This window comes from Bos grunniens, chromosome 2 (genome assembly GCF_055505025.1).
Source record: "Bos grunniens cultivar Pamir isolate PY7600 chromosome 2, Bosgru_T2T1.0, whole genome shotgun sequence".
NCBI classification, from domain to species: Eukaryota; Metazoa; Chordata; class Mammalia; order Artiodactyla; family Bovidae; genus Bos; species Bos grunniens.
In genome coordinates, this window is record NC_141166.1 from 39158355 (window position 1) to 39176395 (window position 18041).

An 18041-nucleotide genomic window follows, 5' to 3' on the forward strand; every position below is an offset into this window, starting at 1 on the left:
CAAAGTTACAATCATTGGCTGGAGAAGGTCACAGACAGGACACCCCAATGCTATCTGGGACCCTCAGGGGGCCCCCTAGTCCCATTCTACCTTTGAGAGAAAAATCACATTTGTGTAGTGCTTTGCTGTTTAAAATATGCTTCTGGATTGTAAATGCAAACATTTGACTTTCACACTTCTCTATGACTTGAAGAGTTTCCCTATGTTACAGTGGAGGAAACTGAGACTCAAAGAAATCAAGGACTTTGTCCAAGCTGATACACCAAGTTTCACAGCAGAGCCAAAATTAGAAGCTAGGGTCTTGCCTCCTCAGAGTGGTTACACTTCTCATAATATATTGATAGTAGCCTCATGGCTAGTTTAGAGAGTGGTTGTTGGAGAAAATGTATTTAGATACCACCCATTACCAAAAGGAAGTGGGTTGACATAATGGAGATTAGTTGATATCTTGCGGAAGACAAGATCATCTTAAAAAAGAATGTCCTTACCAATGGAAAGAAATGGGAAAATGATACTGTGAAATGAAACTGTGGAAAATTCTTAAAGAGATGGGAATACCAAACCACCTGACCTGCCTTCTGAGAAATCTGTATGAAGGTCAAGAAGCAACAGTTAGAACTGGACATAGAACAACAGACTGGTTCCAAATAGGGAAAGGAGTACGTCAAAGCTGTATATTGTCACCCTACTTATTTAACTTATACGCAGAGTACATCAAGAGAAATGCTGGGCTGAATGAAGCACAAGTTGGAATTAAGATTGCTGGAAGAAATATCAATAATCTCAGATATGCAAATGATATCACCTTTATGGTAGAAAGTGAAGAACAACTAAAGAGCCTCTTGATGAAAGTGAAAGAGGAGAGTGAAAAAATTGTCTTAAAACTCAACATTCAGAAAACTAAGATCATGGCATCTGTTCCCATCACTTCATGGCAAATAGATGGGGAAACAGTGAAAACAGTGGCTGACTTTATTTCTGGGGGCTCCAAAATCACTGCAGATGGTGACTGCAGCCATGAAATTAAAAGACACTTGCTCCTTGGAAGAAAAGCTATGACCAACCTAGACAGCATACTAAAAAGCAGAGATATTACTTTTGCCAGCAAAGGTCCATCTAGTCAAGGCTGTGGTTTTTCCAGTAGTCACATATGGATGTTAGAATTGGACTATAAAGAAAACTGAGTGCCAAAGAATTGATGCTTCTGAACTGTGGTATTGGAGGAGACTCTTGAGAGTCCCTTGGACTGCAAGGAGATCGAACCAGTCCATCTTAAAGGAAATCAGTCCTGAATATTCATTGGAAGGACTGATGCTGAAGCTGAAACTCCAATACTTTGGCCACCTGATATGAAGAGCTGACTCATTTGAAAAGACCCTGATGCTGGGAAAGATTGAAGGCAGGAGAAGAAGGGGATGACAGAGGATGAGATGGTTGGATGGCACCACTGACTCAGTGGACCCAAGTTTAAGTAAACTCTGGGAGTTAGTGATGGACAGGGAGAACTGGCGTGCTGTAGTCCATGGGGTCGCAAAGAGTTGGACATGACTGATCGACTGAAGTGAACTAAACTGGGTTGAGGAAGAAAATCTACAATCAAGAAAGAAGAGTTGGCTTAGTAAGGACTAAGAGTGAGGACTTAGTGAGGACTCCATAACCTTAATGGAGAATTTTGGACAACCAGGCAGAAGCAAGGACAGCAATTCATGGGATTTGGGTCCTTAATGGTGGGCCAGAGGATAATTTAAGTTACATCACCATTTTGACAAATCAAGACACAGAGAAAAATTCTTAGAACTCTTGAGAGGAAAAAGATTATAAAAGGCTGAAACTTATAATTAGCAATGGTTTCTTGTTGTGACCTTGTCGTAGTCTTTCCATTTATATCACAAAGTCAGGAGGATTTTTTTTCCCTTTCATTTTTCCTTTACTAGGTCAAGAAATTGGGTGTTTTTATTCCAGAGGCTACTGGTTGATCAAACCAGTCAATTCTACAGGAAATCAGTCCGGAATATTCATTGGAAGGACTGATGCTGAGGTTCCAACACTTTGGCCACCTGATACGAAGAACTGATTCACTGGAAAAGACCCTGATGCTGGGAAAGATTGAAGGCAGGAGGAGAAGGGGACAAAAGAGGATGACATGGTTGGATGGCATCACTGACTCAATGGACATGAGTCTGAACAAGTTCCGGGAGTTGGTGATGGAGAGGGAAGCCTGTCATGCTGCAGTCCATGGGGTTGCAAAGAGTTGGACACGACTGAGTGACTGAACTGAACTGAATTCCAGAGAGGCTACTGAATTCCAGAGGTTGCTAGATCTCAAGCAATTTTTTTTTCTTATAAAATTAATGCTGCTTGCTATAAAATGAAGTTTTAAAGTACTTCTCTATAAAATACACCAAAAAAGGCATAGTTTCAAATCTCTTCTTTAGAGGCCATTACAATTCAACTGAAAGTCTCAGCAAGGATCAGAATATCAAACTATAAGTATTTTGATTCTGAATGAATATTCTAAACTTCTCCAAGAGATATAAAGAGTGAATTCCATTTCAATAATTTGGGACTACAAGCTAATGATTAAACTATTCTAAGAAACTCCCTGGAATTACTAGGCACTTTGATGAATAGCATTGTGATAATAATTTGGTTTATTAAAAAAATAAAAGTATAGTGGACTTCATCTGGTAGAGGTAAGAAATATTCTTATGCATTAAAAGCTAAGTAACTACTAAAAATCCAATGCCAGATAAATCTGGAAATATTTAGCTTCTTGAATTACACATTCCCAGGGTAGATTTCTCAAATTTCTATCTCATGGACCATGTGTTTACTAAGCATGGATAAGTAAGTATAATCCTGATAAGGAGTATAAAACTGGGCTACAAGAAAATGGAGGTACTGCCATATAAATCAACAGTTGAGAAGGCAAGTAGAAAACTGGATGTCCTGATAGGAAACACTCAGTACTCTTGAGAGAAGAAAACATCATGACTAAGCAGTAACGATAATCTCTCAAGTGGCTTCTGATCCAACTAGCCCTAACCTTCTCCACGTATAGAAAGACAGGTCCTGATATCAGAACCAATTTATAATTCCAACTACAGCATGATGCTTATTTTTATATTTTGGTATTTCATTTCATAGAATTAGTTTTCTGCATGAGATGTGATGTAATTTTAGCCTTGAAGGCATTTATTCATACTGTGATAGAATAAAAATCAAAGACCCCAAATCATAAACATATGTGCAAAGATGGAGGTAATGTCAGCTTCTACTGCCTTATTATTTATTATTTTGATTTCTTAAAATTTGGGGCCCCAAAATCTAGATCTTGGTCAAAGTTTTCAAGTTTCAGAATTTAGAGAAAGTAATTACTATGAATAACCCCCCGCCACATACAAATAATAAACTAATATGACACAATAGAATAGAAAAGAAAGAGAATGATATATAAATGGGTAGGTAGGTAGATGACAGATTAAGAAAGAAAGCCAGCATGCTGATACTGTGTGAACATTTCATGACAAAACCTAATACCAAAGAAAAATGGCTGGCATTGGATTTTGACATGACCCTAAAACTCTGCTAAGATATGCCAAAGGGTTTCCTAGACTCAAATTTGCATCAAACTCTTATTTGTCGGGGACTATTTTCTTATGATTTCAGTTCAAAATATGTATGAGGCAACTGTTCCAGCTTGAAGTTGTTGTAGAGGTGGGTTATCGCCAAAGTCTGAAGGGAAAAGTAGTCATCAGCAGAGGCAAGTGAAAATGAGCTAGAGTTACATTTCCATGTTCCATTACAAGAATTATTTTTTGCAAACCTCAGGGCAGAGTTTCAAGTTTCACACAGTTCAAAGGGATGTGCTTGTAAATATTGGGTTGGCCAAAAGACTTCATTTGAATTTTCCTTACGGTGTTATGAAAAAATCTGAAGGAAATTTTTGTCCAACCCAATATTTAGCAGTCAAGGTTCATTGTCAAACACAGCAGCCAGAAAATGGTTACTTTTGTAGTCCTGTTTTGTCCCAATAAGGGCCATTTTCCATATCTAAAAACAACAAACTTAATCTGAAAGGTGGATCCCTTTTTCTAATATAAAATATGCTTCCATAGTACCCAGGCAGGTGATTAAAAAACCATTTGTCACAGACCATCAGAAGTTTGCTAAATATATTCATTTTTGCAATGTTCTTTCAAACTATAATTCATGTTCCAATTATACATCCTTTTACCAACTGGGAGTTGGCCTGCCCTAGGCAGGAGGCAGAAGTTATTTTCCCAATTAAACTTTCCTAAGCCTGGGTTTTAGATGTCTTGAGATTATCTTGTGGGAATTCTCCCACCTTATGACAGCATTAATTACCCTCACAAAATATTTTTTCAGGGAACACTGACCCTCATTGTCAAAGGACTCATTCTTAATTTGAAAGGAGGGAAGAGGAAGAGGAAATGGAATCTACTTTAATTCTCTTACATTCTCCCGGAATACCTGGTGTCTCAGACGATCTCCAGAGAGCCCTCGGTGTCCTTCTCCACAACCATAGGCACATCCCAGGGACTTCACGATTTTGATGAGCATGGTTAGAGCAAGCCTATGGTTGCTTACAGGTATACTTTCATCCTAGCACCCAGAATGAGAGAGAGGATGCTGTTTATTTAGTTACTTAGATTCTTTTGCTACCGAGACTCTATTTTATTATTAAACCAAGTTTATATGTTTTACAGTGAGCCCCTGCAGTTTGGGAAATAAAATTGTCAAGAGCTCAACAGGCAGGTTAATTTTTTAGAAAATCTAGAACATGATTTACAAGAAAGAAAAATATTTGAATACCCTTTAGTGCTACAGGATATGGATGTAGACCTCTTCAGTAGAAGACATGCTTTCATATGCTTGACAGGTGATCAGAATGACTGTCTAGAGAGAGACAGTGTGGACTAACAATGATGAAGGCAAACAGCTTTTTCCAGAAGGTACCTTTACCAGCAGTTTTCCGATAGTATCACTAGGCAAGGATTTTTGCTAAATTTCTGGAACTGATCAAAGTCTGAAACTTTGAAATCATGTGGCATTTTCTGACATTTTCGAAGGATTTTTTTTTTTTTTTTGCTTTTGCTGTATTGTAATACTCATGTATAAACAAAGTGAGAATAAAAAATTTTTTGCAAATATTCAGCATGGGTTCTTCATTTGAGGTTAAATAGGAAGTCCCCCTGAGATGAACTGTTATTATCCTCTCTTTTGACTCATGTAATCCTTGCTTTAAGTGAAGAACATAGCTTCCAGAAAATCCTTGAATTGTTTCCAAAGAAGCATAAGGAAGCTGTTGCTAAGAAATGATGCAGATCTGCACCATAACCTTCAGGAAGCTTCAACCTTCCTCGGTCCTTCTAGTGATTCTCTGTTGTCAGCACAGCCACCTGAGAGCCCATCTCACGCTCCTTAATTGCACATGACATTAGATAAATGAATGAATCTCTTTGTGCTTTAGTTTCCCCACTTGTGAATTGAGAATCTTAATAGCTTCCCTTCCTACTTCATCAGTTTACTGTGACAAATATAAAATAATGAATAAGCCTTGATCTGTAAATCGTGAAGGGCTTTTCCATAGTCATATGCTCAGGTTGATACATAAACTTTGGGGCCATCCACATAGAAAGAATACTCAAATGCAGGGAGGGTGTGTCAGATATGAGAGTTATCTAGACATCATGTGCTATTCATTATGTGATGAGACACTCTCTCTGCTCCCCTAATGTTATGTAATTGGGTCATTTTTTTTTTTCTAACCAAAGCCTCAGGTAGTGGCTGTGATGCCCAGAAACACCTCCCTTCAGAACTGAACATTCATTCTCTGAGCTGCTGTAAGTATTTAGTTCAGTTCAGTTCAGTCGCTCAGTCATGTCCAACTCTTTCCAACCCCATGAACTGCAGCACACCAGACCTCCCTGTCCATCAACAACTCCTGGAGTTTACCAAAACTCATGTCCATTGAGTCGGTGATGCCATCCAACCATCTCATCCTCTGTCATCCCCTTCTCTTCCAGCCATAAATCAAGGCTGGAAGTATTGATGGCTGATAACTCAGGTGAGTTCCTCTTCAGGTATTGCCCTTAGCTAAAGAGATGGGCCTTGACCCACATTATGCTCTCCTCCTGGAAGCAATCCACCTCCAATGATTGGTCAAGGGCATAAAGAGGGCTAGGAGGGAGGTCATGGAATAAGGTGGGCTCCCTTACTTTACCCAGGGATTACTTTGAAGAACCATCCCAACTCTGGTGCTCCCTGTGTGAGGGACTGAAGTCTCTGTTACAACTACATTGCAATTCAGCTTCTCTCTTGGCTCCATCCTGCTTCTTTTACATTTCACAGATGTCAATTCTGAGTGGACACCCCATCAAACCTCCTGCACACATCTCTTTGTCCGAGTCTGCTTCTTGGGAACTCTGCAGCTCAGATGCTTACAAATGAAAGACTCAAACATACATATATATATATATATATATATATATATATATATATACACACATACATAGAACATACATACATTTATTTATTTATATGTACATATATTCACCAGTGGCTTCCCTGGTGGTTCAGAGGGTAAAGAAACTGCCTGTCAATGCAGGAGACCCAGGTTCAATCCCTGGGTCAGGAAGATCCCCAAGAAAAGGGAATGGCAACCCACTCCAGTGTTCTTGCCTGGAGAATCCCATGGACAGAGGAGCCTGGCAGGCTATAGTCCATGGGGTCACAAAAAGTCCAACATGACTGAGCATGACTGGTGTAGGAATTGGTGAATTCCTTCACCAATTCATAAATCTTTTAAGTTTAAATTAAAATCTTAGCTCCATAACCTTGGGCAAGCTACTTAACACCCTACGCCTCACAGAAGGGGGAATCATAAAATATCCGTCTCACAGAGTTTGTGAGGCAAAACAAGTAAGGTGCATAATAATAGCAAAACCAGTGTTAATGATTATTTCTAGGTGTGCTGTGCTTAGTCAGTTGTGTCCAACTCTTTGCAACTCCATGGACTATAGCCCACCAGGCTTCTCTGTCCAAGGGATTCTCCAGGCAAGAATACTGGAGTAGGTTGCCATGCCCTCCCTCCAGGGAATCTTCCCAACCCAGGGATCGAACCTGAGTCTTTCACATTGAGGTGGATTCTTTACAAGCTGAGCTACTAGGGAAGCCCATTTCTAGGTGTGGGGCACTGCTATCCTTTGGGGCAACTTTGTGCAAGTTAGAAAAGGCACTATTCTGGGAGGATGAATTAGAAAAAGTGAGTAGTAGGCACCTTCTATTAAAAGGTGCCTCTTAGTAGAAGCAGCCTTGACTGTCCCTGATTTCAGTCCTGCCTGGCCTCTTTAGCAGAGAGCTCTTGTAGAGTACACAGCCTGTGTGGCCAGAGGCAGTTGTGCCTCAGAAAAGGTCACCCTGGGGAAGAGCTGATTTTGAAGATTGATTTATGAACATTCAAAAACTATTAAATGTTCCTTAAAAAAATTCCTAGCTCCCAAAGCTTTTTGTAAATATCTATTTGTATTTCTTTGGATCTTCAGATGTCCTTGGGATTTCAGCTCCTTCAGAAGGAGACATTCAGAAAGATGTAGCATGTTATAGGCAGAAATCAGGACACATATTAAATAACATTTCAAGTTCTAAGTACTCGTTTGCAGCAAATATAGAAATAGAAATTAGATCTTCTTTTCTGAATTAATCAATTCCCCCATGCTTCTGGTATTACTAGGTTGCAAAATTAGATAAACTCCCAGTTCCACTGAAAATAACAGATGGGTTGGAGGCAGAGCAGACCTGTGTGAATCACAAGTACAATGCACTTGACCTACGTTCCGGTACAGTTTTATAAATTCTCTGCATTACAAAGGATATTATTTTGCAGAACTAAGTACAGAACATTTGCATCTTTTGTAGTTGTTTTGGAGAACACATAATCTGACTTTGTAAAACCCCATCCTAATCAAAAGTAACTAGTCAAGGTAACATTTATATTATCAAGTTTCTAGTGTTCATAATATCTATATATTACATATAATATCTAGATTACATACAATAGATTTATATTTATATAATATAATAGATTAATAATATCTAGATTATATATAATATCTAGATAGGCAAGACATTTGTAGCTCTCTAATAAAAAATTAGATGTGAATACTAGTTGGGTGTAATTTTAGAACTAAAACAAAACCCAAACAGAAACAAAATACTATATCTCAAATCCTCAATAAACATAACAAGGGATCAAACCTATATCTCATGTCTCCTTCACTGGCAGGCCTGTTCTTCACCACTAGCACCACCTGGGAAGCCCCAAACATAGCAAAGCCTCATCAATTTAGCATATATCTAAGTTTTACTGACAGATCAGATCAGATCAGATCAGTCGCTCAGTTGTGTCCGACTCTTTGCGACCCCATGAATCGCAGCACGCCAGGCCTCCCTGTCCAACACCAACTCCCGGAGTCCACTCAGACTCATGTCCATGGAGTCAGTGATGCCATCCAGCCATCTCATCCTCTGTCGTCCCCTTCTCCTCTTGCCCCCAATCCCTCCCAGCATCAGAGTCTTTTCCAATAAGTCAACTCTTTGCATGAGGTGGCCAAAGTACTGGAGTTTCACCTTTAGCATCATTCCTTCCAAAGAAATCCTTATCAAAATTTGACAACTTTTATTTTTCCTATTTTCCCTTGAATTTTGCAACAAAATGACATAGTTCTATCTATCGTCTCTTTGAGTTGCCACCTAGATTGACAGGTAAAACAATTTTAAATTAAGAATCTTACTGTTTGCTGTGTTTATAAATGTGGTCCTTATACTTTGTATTTATTTACTAATTCCTACATAACTTTTGACTGAAAAATCCCTTAGATCTTAGGATCCAAGTTCAAATCCCGTGTGATTAATATCAACATTTTGATAATTTTCATCTACAATGAGATCTGAGGACCCTTGAATTGTCCTCAGTGATGTTTGAGAATGTAGAAGTTGGAAACATCAAATACCAGAAGATTCTATTAGAATTGGAAGATATATAAATATGAGTGAGGCAGTAGAAGAAATCCTAAAGGAAAAGTTAGGTTCGAGAACCTAAGAATACTGGGGCGGGAATTATTGGATGAGAGTCCGCAAATATTGGGAAAAATGAGAATAGACCATGAGGAGAGAAACATGATAAATGCAAATTAAACAGGCATGATGTAGGACTAGAGAGAGAAGAAGGGGGAAAAAAAGAGGAAGGAGCACTGCACACCTTCAGCTGTAAAAACCTGATACCCCACAAAAAATCAACAATTTACATTTAAGATAATATGTAGGTAATAGAACTCTGCACCGTGAAATCTTACACATGTAAACACTTGGCCTGATGTGTAGATCGTCACCTGTTAGAGATTCAAATCTCTTCTTTGATTTCAATTACTTAGTATTTTCCAACTAAGATCTCAAATTGAAATAGCATAAATTATATCAATATAGCTGCAGTAATTCTTCTTTAAAATTTAAATTAGAAAACTAATTACTGATGTTAAGCACTGAAATCATAAATCAGGTGTTGTCAAGTCAAAGGAAGTTAAATTCAGAAACAATAACTAATGAGAATGATAAAGACCCCTGGGTGTGACACACCGAGCTGTAAGAGGACAAAGACTAGTCTTCTAAACTCATACCAGCAAATCAACGTACTAAATAAAAATTCCCCCTTTTCTTCTCTTTAACTCTGACTGAAGCAGGCTACCTAAAAATGCGTTCCTTAAATCAAGAGAAAGAACTTAATGTTTTTCAGAAAAATTATTCTGCTTATTAGAGGCTTTCAGATGGATCAGCAGTAAAGAATCTGCCTGCAATGCTGGAGATACAGGAGATGTGCATTCAATTCCTGGATCTGGGAGATCCCCAGGAGGAGGGCATGGCACCCCACACCAGTATTCTTGTCTGGAGAATCCCATGAACAGAGGAGCCTGGTGGGCTATAGTCCATAAGGTTGCAAAGAGCTGGACATGACAGAAGTGACTGAGCATGCATGCATGCATACTGCTTATTATGGACTAGTGACTAGTGGCTATTGAGCCAACAGATTGCTGGCAAGCAAAAATATGGAAAGAAATCAGAATAACATTTCATGAGTATGCAAAAGCTGGTTCATTCATACCTTGTCTTGGTTCTTATCATTCTTCTCATAGGGGCCACCTCCACCTCCTCCACCTCCTCCTGCATCACCTCCTCCACCTCCTCCATCACCACCTCCTCCTTCATCTCCTCCACCATCTCCAGCTCCACTCACTGTAGGGCCCCCAAATCCACAGGTGGAACTTCCAGACACTCCTTTGAATTGGAAAGTTCCCTCACTTGGTCTTTTTTCTACAGTTCCATTTTCCTTGTTTTCACTCTTCTTTCTGTTCTTCTCTACACAGGGCACCACACCAAGCTGAAGCAAGCATTCCACAATGTTCAGTGCCACATCGCATATGCGAGAACTGATGTCATGGTTAAGGACAAGATAAACGGCCTTCAGAACCACCTGGGGGAAGACAAAAGTAATCAGAGGGTGATTAAGTTACTTGAATTACCTCTTCCTAAATAGATTTGGCTCTTCCATTTATTGCATTTCCTTTGGCTGTTCTATGCACATAAGTATAAATAATTCAGGTAATTTTCAGATGATCTTATTATGCTGCATTGGAACCTTGTATATGTGCTTAATCAACAAATCACCCGAGGAATTAAAAATGTATAAGTGTGTTATCTCATTTAAGGACTCTAAAGTTGCCATAATATGGACAGTTAAGGGAGATAACAAAGCATAATGGATTAATGGGAGAGCAATTACTTGCCCAAATGAAAACCTGCTCAACTGATTTCTAAAATCAAAGTGTTTTAATCCTCTGCCAATAATCCTTTCCACTAATAATTGGTGAAGAGCAAAGGTTTCCTTAGACATATAATAGAAGAACATTTGCAATTGCATCATTATTTACATTTAATTTTAAATGCAAAATATTTGCATGTTTAAATTATGTCTTTCTACTGATTTTAATATGTTAAATTATTTGCTGAGCCAGGTTCCCTAATGTGAAATAAAAAAAATTGTGTGAAATATATTTGTAAAATATAACAACCCTTTCATTTGCTAATAACTATAATCAAGACAGGCATTCTTGAGAATGCAGGTTTAAATGTTTTAATGGACTTCTATTCATTCTCTCTTGCTGTTTGGGTGGTTTATAGTCATGTTGCTTATATAACAAAAGAAAACAAGCAGAATTTTTTACTACTGGTTTAGAAAATGAGGGACTTAGCAAACACAAATACACAGATATTTACTAAGTGTATTCAGGATTCACTAACGTTTTTCAATTATAAAAATATTCTAATATCAGATTGAATCTAAAGTGAAGCTCAAAAAAAAGAAAAGGTACATCTAAGATGGGTGATACACTCATAAAAGGTTTTTTCTTTTTTAAGTGTAGCTTTTTCATTTAAAGACTCAACATTTCTAAGAACTTATATGTCCATTTTACCCAACACTGTAAAAACTGGACCAAAGATTCAATATCTTTTGCGCTTCAGTAAGAAAAATTCTTGCTCCGTACAGAAAGATCAAGCATGCCATTCTTGTGGACAAAGTTATTGGTCCCATCAATATGTTCTGTGTCTTCCAAGTAGCTGTAGTTTATGCAGGAGTCTGTGAGGCTTCGAGGCAGATTTGCACACGCCAGGGGTTCGTGTGGCATCTCAGGGATGGGCACCTGGTTGCAGAGCTTCCGCATATGCTCGCTGAAAAAGTCTGCATAGCCGACGTTGAACGATGCCAACGTGGTATTGAAGGTTGCAACTGTAATAGTGGAGATCTGAGATCGCACTAGAAAAAGGAAAGCAATGTCTTACTTCTCCCATATGAACCTACAAGATCATGTTAGACACTTAACCTACTATTTAAATCACGACCACAATCACAGCTATAGCATATATTTGATGGAGAGTCTCAGGGCTATTGTCAGCTCCCATGGTGTTAAGTCATGTATAATAATATCTGACAAACAATGAAGGCTATAGAAAATGTGAATTCTTAACTGGCTTTCTTGAGACCCAGGATAGAATTTTTTTGCCTAACTGGTGCTTTTTATGCAGTTAGAAGATAGACCCTATTGGTTAGTTACACAGTGTTGTGCTCAGTCGCTTCAGGTGTGTCTGAATCTTTGCGACCCCATGAACTGGGGCCCACCAGGCTCCTCTGTCCATGGGATTATCCAGGCAAGAATATTGGAGTGGGTTGCCATTTCCTTCTCCAATAGTTAAACTAATTTGGTTGAAATATTTCCCCACAAGTTTGTAGCTGTGAAAATATTTGGTTTTATTTAATATATTGAGGCAACAGAAAGATTCTTTTTTCTCTTCTGCTTAAGAATTATGGAACATAAATTTGTGGTGGTAACTAACAAATGTCATCAAGTACTTGAAGTACAGTCCAGGAAAAAGAGGGACTAAATTTATACTCATAGGTTGAGAAGAGCACAGATTAAGAACCCATCTTGGATTTCATCCAGAGGCACACATTTGCTCCACATAAAGCACAGAATAGCAGCTGTCTGGAAAGGGAATCAGTGACCTTAGAAGGTAGGGACTTTCCTCCCCTGAAGATGGACAAGCCCTTCAGAGGGATGTGACAGATGTCCTAGAAGTCTTTCCTGTAGGTCAATGCTCTTGTGAAAACAAATATAGAATGGGTTGCCCTTGTTTTCCCTCTGAGAGGTATGGTGTTCACAGTGTGCTATCCCATAGCTCTTGCTACTAAGGAAATTTTAAGAACAGCTCACAAATAATCCAGCCATAAGATACACAAATGCAAGTTTTCAAAAAGCACATGGAGCCAGATTACAATGAAGATGGAACATGGAGAAAAAACAGGAAACAGGAAAAGAAACCTGAAGTCCCGCCTGCAGGGGCCGCCTCCGACCCACCTTCCTTGACGATGTTCTCCCCGTGGCTGTTGGAGTGGTCTGGCGGATCACTCACCAGCGTGTGATGAGAATGGGAGTGCCTGGCGCTCAGGCTCTCCATCTCAGTGGCCGCGTCGGAACTGCCCCGCCGGGTAAATTTCCCTGAGAAGGACGAGAACCACAAGAAGGTTAGAAAATCTGAAAGATGTTCTGCCAAAGGACGGCAGTGACAGTCAGCGGGTATTAGGAACTCTGCAAGGCACAGCTGACTAGCAGGAATTAAATCTCCCTTGGGAACATTCAGGGTTGAGATGATTGATGAAGCTGCCTGTGAGAAGGTCAGCCCCAATCTAAGCCAAATGTCAGAAACCATCTGTTAGGCCCCCGCTAGTTGTCATCTCTTGATTTTAAGCTGGTCTTAATATGACATCCAGAAAAAACAAAACAAAAAAAAACCCTCCCTTTTCTCTTCTTTACATCTTCTTTTTTTAATAGCTGAGTGAAAGAAAAGTCTGTCTTTGGATTCACAAAGTTAATGCACAGAGCCCTCTAAGGCCATGTTTCCATGTCTAGAATGATATACTGCTGTGAACAGGCTTGCAGTTGCCAAGAGGAAGGCAGGGTAGGGGAGAAAAGTAATGGGAGTTTGGGGTTAGCAGAGGCAAATTATTATATATAGGATGAATAAACAACAAGGTCATACTGGATAGTACAGGGAACTCTAATCAATATCATGTGAAAAGAATATGAAATATTAAAAGAATATGAAAAAATATATATAAATACATATATATAACTTTTAACATGATATTATATATAAATTGTACTTCAATAAAATTTAAAGAATCATTGTATAGGATGATTAGAAATAGAGCTGTCTAATTATACAGGATTCTTGCATAATTCAATTATTTCCATTTCTTTGTCTATGAAGACACAGCATTATTTGGGTCCTGGGGAGGTTGTATTTGGGCCCAGATTTCTCGACTAAACTGTCGAGAAAGGTACAGATTTCCCTGGGAGCCCTAGATCCAGATTTCTAAACAGGTCAAAGAAGCTCTGCCCTACTTTCGAAGGTCCTTATGGTCACCTAAAATGGTGGTTTGCCAGCCTCCTTTTTCCATGCCTCGTCTGTCTTCTCCGAGCCCAGAGAAACTTCCAAAGGAGAACGTGCTACGAGTTGGGGACACATCCAGGTGATCCTCGTGCAGCAGGAATGGCACTCCCATTCTCCGAGGCCGCCTCTTCCCCGTGTGGTGGAATGGGATGGAACCTTTCCTCTCTCTGTCTTCTTTGCGGCTCTTGAACTACAGGGGTAAGAGATGAAGGTCAGGCACGGGGCAAAGGCAAGGTTACCATTTGCTTCCCAAAGGGTTGGAGCAAAATTCAGGAAATGTTCCAGGAAAAGGAGACCCAGAAAGTCACCAAATGTCATCCAGAAGAGACAAGAGAAATTTCCACAATGTGCAAAGCAGTGAAAGAAATTAAGAAAAAGATAACATATTTCCTAGGTTTTTCTGCCGGGTTGGGCTTGAGGAATGTTTCTCCAAGTGTGGTCCCTGGACCAGCATCAGTGCCTGGGAAATTGTCAGAAACGCAGAGTCTCAGGTTCAACTCCAGACATACTAGATCAGAAAGCCAAAAGGGGAGGGCCAGCAATGTTTAACAAGTCCTGCAGGTGATGCTGACGCTTGGTAAAACTTGAGAAACCCTGGGTTAGTATATAGGAGCCCTGAGTCATCACGAAGACCAATCAGTCTTTTTCTACTCCACTTTTCAAGACAGATCCATTGTTTCAGCCAAATGACTTCAGATGCACACCTCTGTTCATAGGAGAGGCAAAGAGGATGCAGAATATGCATTGGTACAACCCTATGACCTATCAATCAAAGAAATTCAAGATCTAGTATATCTAAGAGTTTAGAATTGCCTCAAGTTTTTAAAATATATTAATGTCTGGGCCTAATCTTCAGCAACTGTGACTTCATAGATCCAGGGTCAGGCCTGGGCCCTTGATTTATTAAAAGTTCTGCAGAGATTCTCATATGCAATCAGAACTGAAAACCTCTTTTCTCCCCACTGATTAACATGTTTAGAAAAACTACAGCATTTGTCTTTTACTGAATTATCAATGTTGCATAGCAAACTCTGAGCTTATAGATAGGTTGGTAATTCTGTATTCTTCATTGACACAAACTAGTCATTTTGCAAAAGAAAAAAATAAGCCACCACACATACATTATCTTACACATATTATTTTCTATTTGATTAGCTCCATTTGCTTATAAAAAAGAGAGGAGAAGAGTGGATTAATAAGAGCATGAAATATTTAGTTAGAAGACCTAGTTCTGAGGTTGGACTCAACCTTTCTAAAACTATCTAAAGTTTCTAAGGTGCAGTCTTATTTCTATTTTATTGTTGAAAATAACAGTTAACATTTATTGAGTACCTGCTAAGTACTAGGCCCAATAAAGACTCTACACACATAATCTCAATTATCATAAACTTTTGAGGTAAGTATATTATGTACCCATTTATAAATGAAGAAACCAATATCATTTGGCCAGTATCACATGGGTAGAAAATGGTAGGAGTGGAATTTGAACCAATCAACTGACTCCCAAGTCAGTTTATTTACACAAAGACTCAACCTTTAATTTCCCAGTTTTAGTGTTCTAGATTCTTGTGGATGTGCAATAAATGTTTGCTGAATGGAAACCTACACTGTCACTCACAAAGAGAAATGACGGTAGTAAAGATAGAGGTCAGTTATAAGGATTTACTACGTTATCACAAAGCTTGGTTTTTCTATTGCCTTAAAATTTTTAAGAGATGACTTCAAGAATGAATGTTCTATGATGATCCCATTACTCTAAGAACTGCAATGAGACTCAGGTTCTTAGGTGCAAATTGTGGAGAATAAAAGTCTCATTGGATTAAATAAGAATTATTTATATGATCTCATGCTTGGTAGAATGAGGTGAGCTATACAAATGCACGATACCATCACTGCTACCACAACTATCTCCATGACCACACTACTAGAAGCACTTTACACATATTATCAGGATTGAGCTCTGTAACAACCCCACATAATGTGTAAAATGCGAAGCACTCACGCACAAGGAGGAAATGTGAAAGGTCATGCTGCCCAAGGTCATACCGCAAGTCAGCGCTATAACTGGGAGTGGACCTCTATTCTGAGGTCCCTTCCTCAACCCACCTGACTCAGCCGCACAATCAGAAACATTTCATGCCCTACTGTTTTTTTTGTTGCTGTTTTTTTTTTTTTTTTTTTTTAAGTGGTTCTACTCACCTTCTTAAAAATGTTCATGCCAAGATCTGAAGAAAGATCTGGGATGGCAGACCTGCGTAGATTCGTCAATGAAACCTTGGAAAAGGCTTCAGGACTGAGAGATTTCTCCTCTTCATTACATTTCATGGTGAGATCCTTAATAGACAATAAAAATAGATTAATGGTCAAGGACTTAGAGATATATTTCATATTACAATAGAGATATATTTCATATTAATTGTAACTTCTCTTCGGAGATTTCAACAGTGAGACCACAAAGTTCCAGATTTAGGAAAGCCAAGAAAATAAGAAGGGAGTAGGTATTTCTTTTTCTATTTAAAATATGTATTTTTCCATTTAATGATTCACCAGAGGAGATATTCACTCTGGGCAAAATCATCTATTACTAAAACAGAACATATTTCCTTTTCATTCTGATATCACTCCTGTTTATTTTCAGAATATGCAGACATATTTCAGATATAGCCAATTCACATTTCAATAAACTCAAACAACTGCAACACATTGCAGATCATACTTTACATATTTAACATGTTGAAAAAGAGAACAAGTGTTTAAGCTGCTATTGGTACTTTCATTTATCAAAAAGTGATTTTCATGGGGATGTCATCAGGACATATTCAGTTTATTCCTTCAAACATCTATAATAAACAGCAAGACTATATATCAAAAACCAATATTGTGAAAGGTGACACTGAGGCACAGGAAAATTTTGAGCTATGCAAAGGAGGTTAAATCATATTCAGTAAAACACCAGTGTCACGTGCTTTATAATATTGGTAATTGACAGTTATATACAAAAACTCTTTATTAACTAGCACTTTAATTATCCAGAAGACCCATATTCCATTATTATGGATCAACAGAAGCTTGCTCTAGATTAGTGTGTGTAAGAGGCATTTAGAAAGCACTTCTTTGGCTGGTAAATTAAATGCAAAATGGAATTTTGCAAAATAGAACAGCCAAATGCTCCAGTAGTAAAAGATGGAAAGGAAAGGATAATAGTATCAGGGGTACCCACCAACCAAACAGTCGGCAATGGTATAAATAAGAGCTGGATGCACAGAAGGAAAAAAGACTCTGTTATGGCAAAGCTGTTTGTTGAAAAAACAATGGACCCGAGATGCTCTTACTTGGGTTTTATGTGTGTTCACTAGTGAGGGAGCTGCTGCCACCATGGAGCTACTCCTTGGTCTGGGCAGGAGAGGAATATCTGGCTCTGGGGGCTTTTCTGGCTTCTCTTCCAACATGTGTCTCAGTCTTTGTAGATAGTACATCAGAGACCACTGAGTGCCTTCTTCAGACCAGTGCGGCTGGAGTAGGCAGCGAAGAACAGCAACATCAAAGTAGGTGGCATAGCGGGACCTTTGGCATGGAGGTATCACGAGAGAGACCCTGTTTCCAATGGCAGAAAGCACATGGTTAATACTAGAAGTCATACATTCCAAGCGGTAAGAATCACCCACCAAACGCTGCCAGCCATAGTAAAAAAAAATAGAGTATAATAAAAAGCATGATACAGGCTTTGTTATGAGATCCTTGGGTCCCTGTGGAAGCCTTATACTGTGCAGGGCTGGATGCATTGCAGGCGACTCGGTCCTCAAGCAAAAACCCAATAAAGAAAATTAATGACACCATCATGTAGCAGACGGCATAAATTATAATGGGTCTTTCAGGATACCAGAATCTTATCACATCAATCAAAAAAGCTAAAAAAGTAAACAACGTGGCAGAAAGGCAAATGACTGAAATCAATC

At 38.9% G+C, this 18041-nt stretch overlaps 1 protein-coding gene across 23 annotated transcripts in view; it reads right to left on the bottom strand.

The window, feature by feature from the left end:
• UNC80 (unc-80 subunit of NALCN channel complex) overlaps positions 1-18041 on the bottom strand; it is a 230089-nt gene that overhangs the window by 170404 nt on the left and 41644 nt on the right. For 14 of the 23 annotated variants that reach the window (XM_086342424.1, XM_086342449.1, XM_086342341.1 and 11 more), the window contains exons 8-14: positions 17418-17679; positions 16285-16419; positions 14059-14275; positions 12954-13130; positions 11622-11890; positions 10181-10549; positions 4480-4626 (exon numbers count right to left, since the gene is read on the bottom strand). In XM_086342424.1, the coding sequence (XP_086198550.1) occupies positions 4480-4626; positions 10181-10549; positions 11622-11890; positions 12954-13130; positions 14059-14275; positions 16285-16419; positions 17418-17679 (1576 nt within the window). The remainder of the gene's footprint in view (positions 1-4479; positions 4627-10180; positions 10550-11621; positions 11891-12953; positions 13131-14058; positions 14276-16284; positions 16420-17417; positions 17680-18041) is intronic. The other 9 variants (XM_086342377.1, XM_086342367.1, XM_086342455.1 and 6 more) reach the window with 3 other exon arrangements.